Below are 13149 nucleotides of genomic sequence, written 5' to 3' on the forward strand. Positions count from 1 at the left end.
CTTAATTAAACCATTTTATATATAAATAAACATTACAACAGAACAAATTATGGTATATTTACCGATGCAAGACTAAACGAAATTTTAACGAATCTGTCTTTAACAAGATATGGACCCCACGTAAATTTCAACTACATTTTTGGAAACAACCACTTATTGTGTCAATCTCCACCAAAATTTCATTTGACGGTTCACAAAAGTTAACAACAATGGTGTAAAAAGAACTTTTGGAAAAAGAACAGATAACCACGAGTCCTCAGAATGCTGACAAATCTGATCATGTTTATTACAGACTACGTATAGTGAAACACGGTATCCAGGACTCGCATTGTCGTTGTTAAATATGTAAAAATTCAAGACCGTCTGTACACAAGATTTAAAGGGATATTTTTACAGATATTGGCATGTATTGAAGTTTGTCATTAAATGATTTATATCGATAAATGCAAACATTGGATCTAAAAAGCTCCAGTCAAAACAATAATAAAATAAAAGACAGATAAAAGTAATCCTAAACTGGGCTCGAACCACTGACCCCTGGAGTAAATGTCCAACGCTTAGACCACTCGGCCTCCCGTTCTATATGCAATGTATGTATAGGTTATATGTAATGAGCGATTTATTTCATACGTTATATAAGCAATCCTCGTAGTGTCACCAAATATAACGACAACAACCGACATTCCAGGCATTTCCCCAGGAATTTGTTCAGTCACAGCGGCAAGGGCGAAAGGGGGATGGTGCGGAAGGTGGCTTGCCCCCTTTTGCGTGTCGATTAAATCAAAATTTACACTACTTTGGAGCTACTAAAACACAACATTTTTCTTTGATTATTTATTTATATCTCCTCAATGTATTTCATTAAAGTCACATATTATAATATAAAATAACAAGCAAAATAATAATAGACATAAGAACGCAAACAATGATTGAGAAAAAAACACACAATTTATTTTTCGACAGTAATGCATGCATAATATATCTCAGCTCAAAAACAGTTCTGCTGGGCTACTCCTGGTGCCAGGCATCTACCATTCTTGCGAAGTCCACTGCCTCAATGTATGGCCCTTCAATGCTGACCATCATAAGAGCATTGAGGACAGCAGACTTCAGCCGAGCACGATGTTCGGTCTTAACCCTTTTCATGGTGCTGAAGCCCCTCTCGCAGTCTGAAATAAACAATTTGTAAATTGCTTTGAAAATATATTTTTTAAATAGCTTTGATTAAAAGTACAAAGAAATATTAAAGCCATAAAAGCACATTTGCACCTTCCGATTGATATTGTGCGCTTTACAGCCTAGTCAAGTACTTACCAGCTGTAGATGTAGGGAGGAGCAGGCCAACAGCTGCCAGCTTGTAGAGATGGATGTGGCTGTCCCGTAAATGAATTGACACCCACTCCATTGCCTCATCAGCCTTCATCTCTGTGCCCTGTAGGCTGCCTCGAACCTGCCTCCAGTTGTTAAGTGTTTCTTCAACGGGAAGGTTGAAGTGGTCAGCTAGTTTCTAAACAAAGTTACTGATTGATTATTAAATGATTGATAATTTAAAAATATTTCCACAAAATCTGGGTATTAACAGGTGATTAAAATTGAGTAAATGTAAGAATTTACATTGGTAGAAAATAAATAATATAATGATAAAGTTTTAAAGCACTACCTTGATGTCATGCTCGCCATGGTTGTCCATGTCGCCAGAAGGGAACTTGGTGGTGTTAAAATCCTCAAACAATTGCAGCGATGGCAAGTCAAGAAACCGCTCTTCTATGTTGGACATCAGCTGCTGCACAAAAGGCTTGTTCAACTGGAAATGAGTTGGCAACACATTAGTTTAGAATTATTGTTGTCATGCTGTGTTAGCGTGTCTGTGATGTTCACACAATGATGAGATTGTTTCGTTTTGATTCAGTGAAGTTTAGAATTAAATATTACGCTATGGTGTATTTTATATTTCGTTCCTAATATATTAACATTGTTGCAGCTTTATTAATTCATAGACCAGCATACACATACCTTGTGAGTTGTCAGTGAACTGCTGGACCTGCTCTGCAGTGAGCACAGTGATGCCAAAGCCCTCGGCATGGAGACGGGCCACTCTTTCGGGGGCTGATTGGAAGTGTTCACCTGGATTATTCAAGAGGCCTTGAATAACTGCAAGAGTTCCACGGACCAGAGGCTTGATACAAGTGTAGATTGCATCTTTTGCCTGAAATACACAGAATTGTACATAACAAAATAAACAGAACTGAAAGCATAAGAAATATAGTTAACACTGAATTAAATAAATTTTATATTTTCATTTTGTTGGTATACCTGCATGGCCTTTGATAGGTCTGACAAATGTGGTAGCACGTCACACATCATGTGAAGCGTAAAGACAAACTGGTAGTTCTGGGAGAACTTGGAGAGGCCAGCTGCCCTTGCATCGTTTCTTTCTTCTGCCTCACGTTCCAAGCTTTTGTAGACAGAGGGAAGGCACCTCCTCATGGTGAGGGTCGCCTTGTCGTGTGATAGCCAACGCACATCCTTAGCCTCCGCAAGCTTGATGTCTGGTTCCTGGAGTAACTCCTGAAAATACAAAATTTTATGACCACATTGAATAACAAAACGGTATAAATATCTACATGCTTTAAATATAATAATTATTTATTTGAACAAAACTACCTTAGTAATTCAACAATACTTATATTTGTGTTTGTTGTTTTAACACTTACTTGAATGTCGTGTAATCCCCGCGTTCGCACAGCACTCTTTGCGTAGAAACGATACAAGTCTCATAGGATGTCCTTAAACTTTTGCAGGTATGCCAATCCATTTGCTGCTTGTCCGGCTGCCAGGGCGAGACGGTGAGCAACACAATGGTTGTTTATTAGGTGTGGTACAAGTTTTCTCAACTGGGCAACGACACCGTTTTTGGCACCCACCATTACATTTGCCCCATCACTGCCGAAACACATATGTTCTAGTGGCTGATGGAGCTCTCCAAGACGTGTTGTGAGACTTGTGGTGATGGTGTCTGCCTTGCCGTCGGCTAGTGGCAGTATTGACAGGAAGCTTGTCTGGCTCCTGCCATCTTTCAGGAACCTGATTAATATAATGTGTGGAATAATAACCGAGCAATATCTCATTTAATTTATCATTTGTCATTTTAAACAGGAGCTCACACAAATACGTGTATTACAGTTTATTTTGTGCTGCCAAAATGTACCTTATGTATACTGTCATTTCACTGATGACAGCTATATCCGTTGTCTCATCCACCGTTATATTTGGTGACACTACGAGGATTGCTTATATAACTTATATAAGCAATCCTCGTAGTGTCACCAAATATAACGACAACAACCGAACTCTCAAAATTATTCAATCGTTTCGCGTTGCAACGCTTTATAATGTTCAGGTTATTAAATGTTCAGAATTACTGTTTCCCAAGATATATCATAACTACAACAAACATTTGCGAATCTGAATTTTTTTTAATTTTGTCAATTTACAGAAACGTGAAATGTCTCTTTAAGACAGACCACCATTGTGGCTATGGTCATGCCATTAGACAACAGTGTGTTAAGTTGGTTATCTTGCCAAACACGCGACCGTGACAAACTATCCGGCGCAATACGTCGGTCTCGGTCAAACCGGTCTCGCTCGCTCAAAAACGGCTGTTTAACATAGCTAACATTATACTACCGAAGCATTTAAAAAATACATTGTGCAAACGTTAACTCGTTGGTTAATCTGTATATAAATCTTAACATGATACATGCGTCATCGGCCGTGTTACAACAATATTTGTGATGGCGTTTACTTCCTCATTAAGTATGCGCGAATCTTCAAGATCGTAACAACCGCAAAATCATGGGGCTCAATAGACTTGTGTGTGTTTTATAATGGCTACGGTTAGAGAACGGGGTTAATATACGTATTTTTCAAATGTGCATGTTCATATATCTGAATTGTTTTATAGCGAAACACCGTCTTATAGCTTAAACTGTTGAGTTGATACAACGATTGTAACTAACAACAGTGTTATGTCTCAGCAAATTTGAAGATACTCAAAGGTTAAGTAAATGCATATCTGCTTTAATTCCTTCTCTACTAGGAAGCAACGTGTTGACTTACGTAATAGATTATCCATATCGTTTGTTTACGTTTTACCTCTGGTGATTAATTGGATGTATACTACTTCAACTCATGAGACGTTTCGGGCGTGACATATATAAATAAAATACCCAAAGATGCTACTAAAACTGAACAATTCTGCTATTTACCAGACTTACATGTCTTTCGGGATTTGGAGATAGAATTGCAATGTCCTGCTGGTTACCTGACTAACATTTCTTCCGGGATTTGGAGAGAGAATTGCGATGTTCTGCTAGTTACCTGACGAAAATGTCTTCCGGGACTTGGAGAGAGAATTGCGAAGAAATCGATACAAATGCACGACACATAAGTTCGTGTTTATGCACCCAACATTTAGTATTTGTTAATGTACATAATAAACTGATTCAGATAGTTTTGATCCTTATCACAAAGAGCGCTGCAAGTCATCGTAAAAATAATTGTTCACGAAGTGCTTTTCAATAATTATTGACGACTACTGCACTTCAATTGTCCTGTGATTATGTTAACGAGCTTATGAAGTCATATTCGAACTTGTTCAAATGCGTATTTTGTCATACGAAATTTCATGTATGTGATCATCTTTAGACGTGACACCAACCGAAATGCTTGTGTTAGACGAGCTATAAATTGGTAACACAAGAATCAGCCCAATGAAGTTGTTAAAGCTTTTCCTTTTTTTACCATACGCTTCTACATTTATTGTCTAAGATATGATCACGGAATGAAACAAGAAGCAAATTAAACCAAGACGCGTGATAGCCAAGACAAATAGTCGAAAGTAGATTTATAATATCCTATATAGCTTTATAATAAGTAAGAGAAATAATCCACGAATATTCATCTCTGCTCTTGCTCTTTTTTACTTATTCGACATTTAAAGGTCTATCTAGCTTTCACTCGCAAGGGCAGAAATACAACAATACCGAACTTGCGTATAACTGGGAGTTCTTTAGAACGCTCCCTTAGTGGGGATCGAGCCCGGAATAGTATCAGGCGGCAACAATATTTACTTTTAGTTTCCGGTGTCTAACTGATTGTGTTCTGCATGTAACCTCAGTATTGCAAAATGTATTGCATACTTTTGGAAATATTTATAAAGGCAAATATTTTTATATGTAATACATACATTTGTTGCGATAAGCTTAGATCTTGTGTATGTGTTGCATTTAATTAAAATTCATGCTGCTATTGCATATGTACGTTTATGACAATGAGCTGTATATATGCTTGAGTCGAAAATAAACTATTCTGTTCTGGTATGTTCGGTATGTTCATCGCTTTCGTTCTAGTTCCGTTGATTGCCTGTCGCACATCGTGTTGAACGTTCACGTTGCAAAGACTATAACATTTATATTTGTTCACAGCCATTAAATGCATACAATGGTTACAGTTCAGTTGAGTGATTGTTCACGTATATGATACACAGACTGTTGTGCGTATATGTTGAATAGAACAGGCTATGCGTATATGCGTATATGTTGAATAGAACAAGCTATGCGAATATGCGTATATGTTGAATAGAATGTTGAACATAAATATTAAACAGGCTGTTATACTTTAAGTTTTTAAGAGTTTCAAATATTTTAGGTGCACAGTCTGTTGAACGTATATGCTGAACAGTCTGCCAAACGTATGTGTTTCACAAACTGCTAAAAGTATATGTTCCACAAACTGTGAAAAGTATATGTTTCACAGTGGTAACGCATATGTTTTGCAAAGTGTTAAAAGTAAATGTTTCACATACTATTAAACGTGTGTGATGTTCAGATACTTAAACGTGCATAATATGAACAGAATATACAGTTATGCATATACGCAATCAATCCTGAAGGAGGAAGAAATATATGTGCTTATGCACAGTTTCGCACATCATATGCCTTTTGAAACTATGGATTTCACAGAAATATATCATATGATGATAGTTAATACATTTACAGACAATTGCTTTGTTAATCTCATAGCAATTATTGTATTTTGCGGAAAGTAGGGATTTAACTTCCTATTTATATTAAGTATTCTTAGTATTCTGATAACGGAACATTTGTTAATAAGTTGCTAGATTTTTTTTCACAATTATACTTGTATTCTTAAGTATATGAATACTTTGTTAAATGACAACACGCATTTCATTGGGAGAATACATACTGTATTAAATATCTTAAACATTGGGTTTAGTGGTCTGAGTAATATAAACCATGTTATAACTTCTATTCGAGTTGGTGATACATACTTGTATGATGCTGTGTTGTTATGATCTTAAGTAAATGAGTATTGTCAATACCGGAAACACTTTGACAAATTAAGTTGTACATTAACAAATGTATCTTGACTTTCTTCCAGTTCAGGACTGTGTGATAGTGACAATATGTGTTTGTTTGGAATATTAGGAGTGCTCATAGTTTTAAATAAGTCGACACACGGTTAGTATGGAGAGTATAAAAATATGGCCGTGGTGTACTATGTTTACAACATCAAGCGTTTTATAATAAGTGTTAGGTTAAAGGGGCATTATTTACCGTATAAGAAACATAGCCAATTTGTTTCTTTGAAATAAGCATATAAATATATTGTGCTCTCTAGAAAAAAGTGTGATAAAAAAAGACAAAATTATGTTTTTTAGCAATTTTCTCATTTGCTTGTGCACCAGTTTTTGTCACAGTACATGATATAAATGTTTACTATACTGTATACATTGATACATTTATATAAAAGTAGTTGTTTGATCTTTGCAAATGACATGATTCTTTATGTAAACATGTAACACTAGTGCGGATTGTTTCATATACAAATGCTCTCTTAACCTCTTCGAGTTTTTTTCAACTTCAGCTGAGAATTACAGGGTCAGTAAAGACTCAACGGAATGGCTTCAAGCAACATGTAACATGGCTGCGCCACAACTTTCGTACAATAACGTCTTCTTTGAAGTGAAGGAAACCAGTGGCAAACTACAGACCTCAGATGTTTGGATAGGCTATGTAATAGCTAAAGTTCCATTTTACTTCCATGGTAACTGTTTGTATCTGATTTAATATATTTGATTTAAAAGTTATATGTGGAAATGCATGGAAAGAAGCATGCATACAATTAAATGTATTCCTTTAACAAAATCGGTATACACACATGTTGCTTGCCAAACGAGACTTGTCAAGTTACTTAACCTGAGTGAGATGTTTTCGAACAATATGTTCGCGTTACAGGTTGCGCCGTCGTTCAGAATGAGACACCATACACAGTAACTAGTATCGGTTATTGCAAAAGTGTGTGTGTCAATTCAACACTATTTGGAGTACAGACAAGTCATTTCCAAAATATAGTTAACCCGGCGGTAAGTGTTTACACGAATATATGTAAACGATTTAAATAGACAAACACATTCACATTATACATTATTTGATAAGAACAATTTTCATGTCATATTGAATAGTATAAACTTAATATATAATTGTTGAGTCCGAGTCACCAATTGTCAAATTCAATGTACAAATAACGATACTTATGAACAATATAGTATATAATAAACACTATTTATGTTGACAGTCATTATGCATTTATAAAGTATAGTAATACGTGACACAAGTGTGTGGTGATTGTATAAGGAATATAATGTCCATAGAAATGATTCGAGAGTTGTTGTACTGGAGAAAAACCCTTGACATCGTTGAAAAGAGTTGCCGCTAAAATTCGTTCATCACAGAGATAAATACCCTTTTAGCATAACTCATTATATGGGACATTCATCATCATCAAATACTGTTCTTTTACAACGACAATAACACGAAAAACCTTATTCTAGTCACTGCCGAACGTTTTTAGTAAAACAAAAAGTCATTGATGGGTTAAAATAATTAGTAACATCTGCTAATCTACAACTGCCGCCGGCGCGCAATAATTGCGAACAATGCTAACTTCAAGGTCATTGTGATTCCTTGAAGTCAAAAGACAACATTCCTCATTGCATTGTCCAAACAAGACATTAACGATTGTCGAGGCCTCACGTCTGTATAAAAGGAGTGTCATGTTGCCCTCCTTTTGTGCAGGTATCAATGAACTGCCGCTGCGTCACTAGATCTTTGGATGCAATCTCATTTGGAAAATGTGATGGCACACGATGTGAAGAAGGCTGTTATGCTGTCTTCTCTCAAATCACAGGTCAGTTAGGTTTATTGTTCAGCATATTTTGTTGAATGTATTTACATTATATAATGTTAATTTAATGTAACGAACATTACGATTTTACAACTTAAAATAATCATATAGTTGAACATATTACCTAAATTAACATTACCTATATTAATTTATGCCAAAAAGTAGTTGCATATGTGTATCTTATTATATGAATCATATAGCAATTCGGACAGTTAGGTGTATTTGTGGGCGATTCTTCACGAATGCATATTTATGACGGGCTATAGCGTATGCTTTCTTTACACATTTCATTTGGCTCAACGAGACATAGCTCGTGATAATTTATACCAAATTAAGACGAAACTATTTTATACACAGCAATTGGCTACATAAAAGACACGGGAAGTGATGGAGATTGCCTTGCTTACTACAACGCGGCATTCAGTTGGCAAGCCTGTACAAGGTTATACTCTATCAAGCCATTGTGTAGTACCGGTATAGCTACAGGTATGCACACAAAGATGACAATTTAAAACAAATATACAGTTAAGGCTCTTCAAACACATACCAATAATTCAGCTTGTACATTTATATTAAACCGTTAAAACAATAAACCTTAACTCAAATAGCATGCCTGATAAAGATTGGTCTGAACTGCTAAAATCATTCATGTTTGGGAAACCATTAGGATATTGTTGCTTGGACAAAACCTTACCAACCCCAAATCCCGCTTAACATTGAATTTGTATATTTGATACTTTAAATCGACTTCTCAGCTCCCACTGATAAATTTCAAATAACTGCGTCTTGTTTGTGGTGTATTTAAATTATCTGGGTATGTTATAACCAGTATCATTGAATGCGTTGCATAATACGCAGTCACTGCTCATTAATATAACCATTTAAGTTGACTACGTATGCTTATGTTTTTTGTCAGATGCATCTGCAATAGCAATAATAGGGGACTACCGGGCAGACACATGGAGCAAAGGGAATGCGGTTTGTTTGGACGCCGACCGGTTTCCAGCGACCCTCGCAAGTGTGAACAATACCAATTTATTTACTGATGAAAAAGAGCAATGCTACTGGACGGGAATTATCAGAGCAAACACCTTGCTCAGAAGAGACTCCATTAGTAAGAACATTTTATATCTAGCGGACATATATGATCTTACAAAAAATCAAAATAACGTTGAAAAATTGCAACAAATCAACGAAATTTAACATTTGGGTATTCTCTCCTTCTTACAGTCAAACACTTATGCATCGGATACATGTTTACTGTTCTTTACAGAAGACATGTATGTTTGTTTAATCTTCAACAAGCGCCTCAAGTTTATCACGAACTATCTCTACTAGTGTCATTTAATTATATCGGACAACCGAAAGTAATGCATAGGGTCTGCCGTAGACTGCAAATTTTAGAAAAAAAGGACGTACTTCTGAATAATATGCTTACTTAAAATTTACAAAGAAGATTAAACAATTTAGCTTCTCCATATGTTTTATTTAATGAAAAAAAGAAATTAAATAAAGTTGAACTTCGCAAATAATATGGGGGAGGGGCATACGCCGTTTCCACTCCTGTCTATATAGGCTTATGGTATGTTCCCAATGTAATTTCAATTATTGTTTGATAATGGGCGAACTGTTATTAGTTAGATTTTGTTCACACTTGAAGACATACGTAACGTTTTAATGTGAATTAGTTAATTTGTTTCAGAAAAATGCAAATATACACAAGGTCACACAATGAAATAAATATAATTATATATAAGTAAATGACAATACTAAACTGACACATACAACTATCTTATGGAGCTTCTACTTTCTGGAAAAATTAAGAAGCATGAATAGGTTTCCTTTGAATAGAATATAATACAACATTATATATTATACAGCAATATATAATGACTTCTATGGCCATGCATAAACACGATATTTGAGCATATTTTAATCTTTATTGTATGTTTTAGACATAACCTACCATAGTGATGTATCATACGGATTCTTGGATGAAGACACCGGGAAATTAAATTTCACACGCAATGGAATCAGACCAGCTCTATGTGCATCAGGTAATGCTCGGTTAAAATGAATCAGTGTCTAAGCTAATAGCTTGTTGATGTGTGTTTTCAATATATTTAAATCAATGACATTGTCGATTGTTATACAATACATATTACTAGGTTTGATTTAATTATGTGTACATATATATTATGTTGTGAAAATAACGTATTGTTTTATGTTCAAATATGTACGTAAATATTATATAATATTGATAATTGAACACGACTTTTATTTGAATATATACATATATCGATAAACTCCATGATCATATATGACTGCAAGTAATTTTATTTTAATTAAGGCTTTATAAAATGTTATATAACATATAAAGTGCAATAAACTCAACAGAACTATCATCTTTATCCATTTTAATAGAAGGTCCAATAGATGATACAACATCAACTGAAAGTCATACGACTATTGGAGAAGTCACAAAATCGGTTGAAAGTCAAACGACTATGAGAGACGTCACACAATCAACAGAAGAACAAGTTATTATAGATGATACAAAAGGGACAACAGTCCGATCTGGAGGTAGGTCACACATGTTTTAAAGATTTTGTGGCACATTTTGATAAGACATACATTTACAATGTACAATTTGTTTATAATTATGTTCAGGAAGAAACAATACTTCAATTGAAGGCTCCTGTATATTTTCATCTTTAGATGCACTGGCAATAGAAATAGGTATTGGAGTGACTGTGGCAGTCTTGGTCGTCGTTGTTGTTGTCATCATTGTTCTCAGACGAAGGTGCGTAATAAAATAGTGTTTTGTACAATGAGTAAGTGAAAAAGACGCCCTACTTGAGATCAGATGCTTTAAAGAAAATAAACACAATTTCATCTGACGATAAAGCTCTCTAAAGTAACATAACTTAGACATGTATAAATGGATCGTATCAATAATGAAGAAAGCTGTTGACTCAATACTATATTACTTGATGTATCTGATAGTCCACACTATTCTAAAGAATTCATTCATATATGCATAGGGTTACACTGTTTGCATGCAAATTAATAACATTACTAACGTACAATATATGTTATAGGTCTTTAACAGCGTTTGCACGCTTATAACATGTATGCGCTTACATGTGATATTTTTAGAAAAAGACTTCTACAACTAACGAACCACAAAATCCCTGTGATGATGAGTGCTAACAGTGACTTCAAATCAAACTGTCGGGTAACTGTCGAAAAAGCTGTGCCCGACAATAGCTTTCACGTAAAGGAGAAACTATGCCCATTGGAGGAAGAACATCTCGACCTTAAGAGTACAGCAAACGTTTCAAATATAGCCATTGTAGATGCAGTCATTTACCATACTATAAATGATGTAGAAGAACCGCGAGGAAACGTCACAGGCGACGCCAATGATTACGATTACACAACGACTAAGGTGGTACAAACTGAGACGGATCCGGACAAAGTTTATAACAAACTAGAACGTCGTGGTGATTATAACCATGTAAAAGGTCATTGTCAGATGCTTGACCTACCAGCAAGCAATCACTATGACACGGCTTCGGTAAGCGGCAAAGAAAATGCAACACTAGCAAGCGTAAATGATGATTACGACCATGTTGGAGGTAAGGAACGTATTCATATCGCATCAACAAGCAACGACTACGACTTGACTGACTCTGCAATGGCAGTCAGATCTAGATCTGCATCAGCAAACGTTGACGAAGGTGTATACAATCACATTTCAAATCCGCCATGACGAAAATAAGACGTTGCCACTTCAAAATGCAGTGGCTATTACGATGACGGTGCACAGTAGGTAATGCATTCTTAATACGCATTTCTCATGTTTTATGTTAGTATGTAATCACCCTACTCTGACATTCAGCATTTCCTTTAAATGTGTTATATATTAATACGTTATGTATTAAAACATCGAGACAACAATACAAGCTCGATCCTAAGAATAACCAAATATGAGAACTCTGGGCTGCAGAATGGAACAGGGATATTAAAAACATGCTTATGGAGATTCAGTACACCAACTTATTACTGGCTAGTTTGTGAATATACTTAAACTATTTATTTTTTTTATATAATTTGATTATCCCGTAAAATCGGTTTTTATACGGAACGTGTTTAATAATTATTTGTTATGTTTGTTATAAATGTTTTTGCCGAAGTTAAGAATGTATATTGTATAAATGTAGTTTATGTTTATATTAAGCTGGGTTGCTATTTTGAGCGAAATTGCATGACTCTCATCCGAATATATTCTTTATTATATTTATATCTCTGACAATTTAAATCAACGGCACGATGAAGTTGATATTTGTTTTAATTTCATTCACTTAATCGAGCCTTAAACAGTAATAATTATATCGCTATTGTTATCAACCAACCATGAGGTAGTTCAACGGCTATAACATTAAAATGCATTGTCTTTTATTGCTATTTTAATTAAATTGTGATGCGTTTAGGTTGGGTGGTATTGTCATTAATAGTTTTACCAGCAACTCAGTGGAACATTTTATGTTTAGAGTTTTTATAACGGGTTTAAACCACCATTGCTTTGCATCGACCCTTCCAATGCGATGTTCCCAGTTTGATTCATGTATTCGTGTTTGTTTGTGTATTTGTCTATATGTGAATCATATCGAGTATGTTTGGTTTGTGTCAGACATTATTTGCAGTTGGTCAATTGCTATAAATAAAGGATCAGATGCTCTTATATGGTTTCTCTTCTAATGATGCAGCTCAATTGTTAGTATTCTTATTAAGATGAGTCCATATTACAGGAATATATATATATGTCATTCGTAGTCCTTTTTTCAGTCTGTTGCTTTGTAATGCTGTCCGCAAACT

At 35.1% G+C, this 13149-nt stretch overlaps 2 protein-coding genes across 2 annotated transcripts; both read left to right on the forward strand.

Annotated features, from left to right (window-relative positions):
- Positions 1-6353: 6353 nt before the first annotated feature.
- Positions 6354-8972, forward strand: LOC127859388 (uncharacterized). Its single transcript, XM_052396742.1, has 5 exons — positions 6354-6542; positions 6949-7128; positions 7320-7447; positions 8160-8271; positions 8626-8972. The coding sequence occupies exons 1-5, from the start codon at positions 6488-6490 to the stop codon at positions 8778-8780; spliced, it is 630 nt and encodes a 209-aa protein (XP_052252702.1). The 5' UTR covers positions 6354-6487; the 3' UTR covers positions 8781-8972.
- A 1299-nt stretch (positions 8973-10271) lies between these two features.
- Positions 10272-13015, forward strand: LOC127860652 (uncharacterized). The gene is made up of 4 exons (XM_052398886.1): positions 10272-10325; positions 10693-10851; positions 10987-11071; positions 11428-13015. Exons 2-4 carry the CDS (start codon positions 10776-10778, stop codon positions 12041-12043), a joined length of 777 nt encoding a protein of 258 aa, XP_052254846.1. The 5' UTR covers positions 10272-10325; positions 10693-10775; the 3' UTR covers positions 12044-13015.
- Positions 13016-13149: the final 134 nt, after the last annotated feature.

Source organism: Dreissena polymorpha, chromosome 15 (genome assembly GCF_020536995.1).
Source record: "Dreissena polymorpha isolate Duluth1 chromosome 15, UMN_Dpol_1.0, whole genome shotgun sequence".
NCBI lineage: Eukaryota > Metazoa > Mollusca > Bivalvia > Myida > Dreissenidae > Dreissena > Dreissena polymorpha.

What these genes read in the sequence shown, in the direction of transcription:
- LOC127859388 (XM_052396742.1), top strand. Translation starts at nt 6,488, where the DNA reads ATGTGTTTGTTTGGAATATTAGGAGTGCTCATAGTTTTAAATAAGTCG. An exon ending in TTTAAATAAGTCGACACACG is followed by an intron (nt 6,543 to 6,948) that starts GTTAGTATGGAG and finishes TTTCAACTTCAG; the next exon opens with CTGAGAATTACAGGGTCAGT. An exon ending in TGTCTTCTCTCAAATCACAG is followed by an intron (nt 8,272 to 8,625) that starts GTCAGTTAGGTT and finishes TTTTATACACAG; the next exon opens with CAATTGGCTACATAAAAGAC.
- LOC127860652 (XM_052398886.1), top strand. Translation starts at nt 10,776, where the DNA reads ATGAGAGACGTCACACAATCAACAGAAGAACAAGTTATTATAGATGAT. An exon ending in GACAACAGTCCGATCTGGAG is followed by an intron (nt 10,852 to 10,986) that starts GTAGGTCACACA and finishes TTTCATCTTTAG; the next exon opens with ATGCACTGGCAATAGAAATA. An exon ending in ATCATTGTTCTCAGACGAAG is followed by an intron (nt 11,072 to 11,427) that starts GTGCGTAATAAA and finishes TGATATTTTTAG; the next exon opens with AAAAAGACTTCTACAACTAA.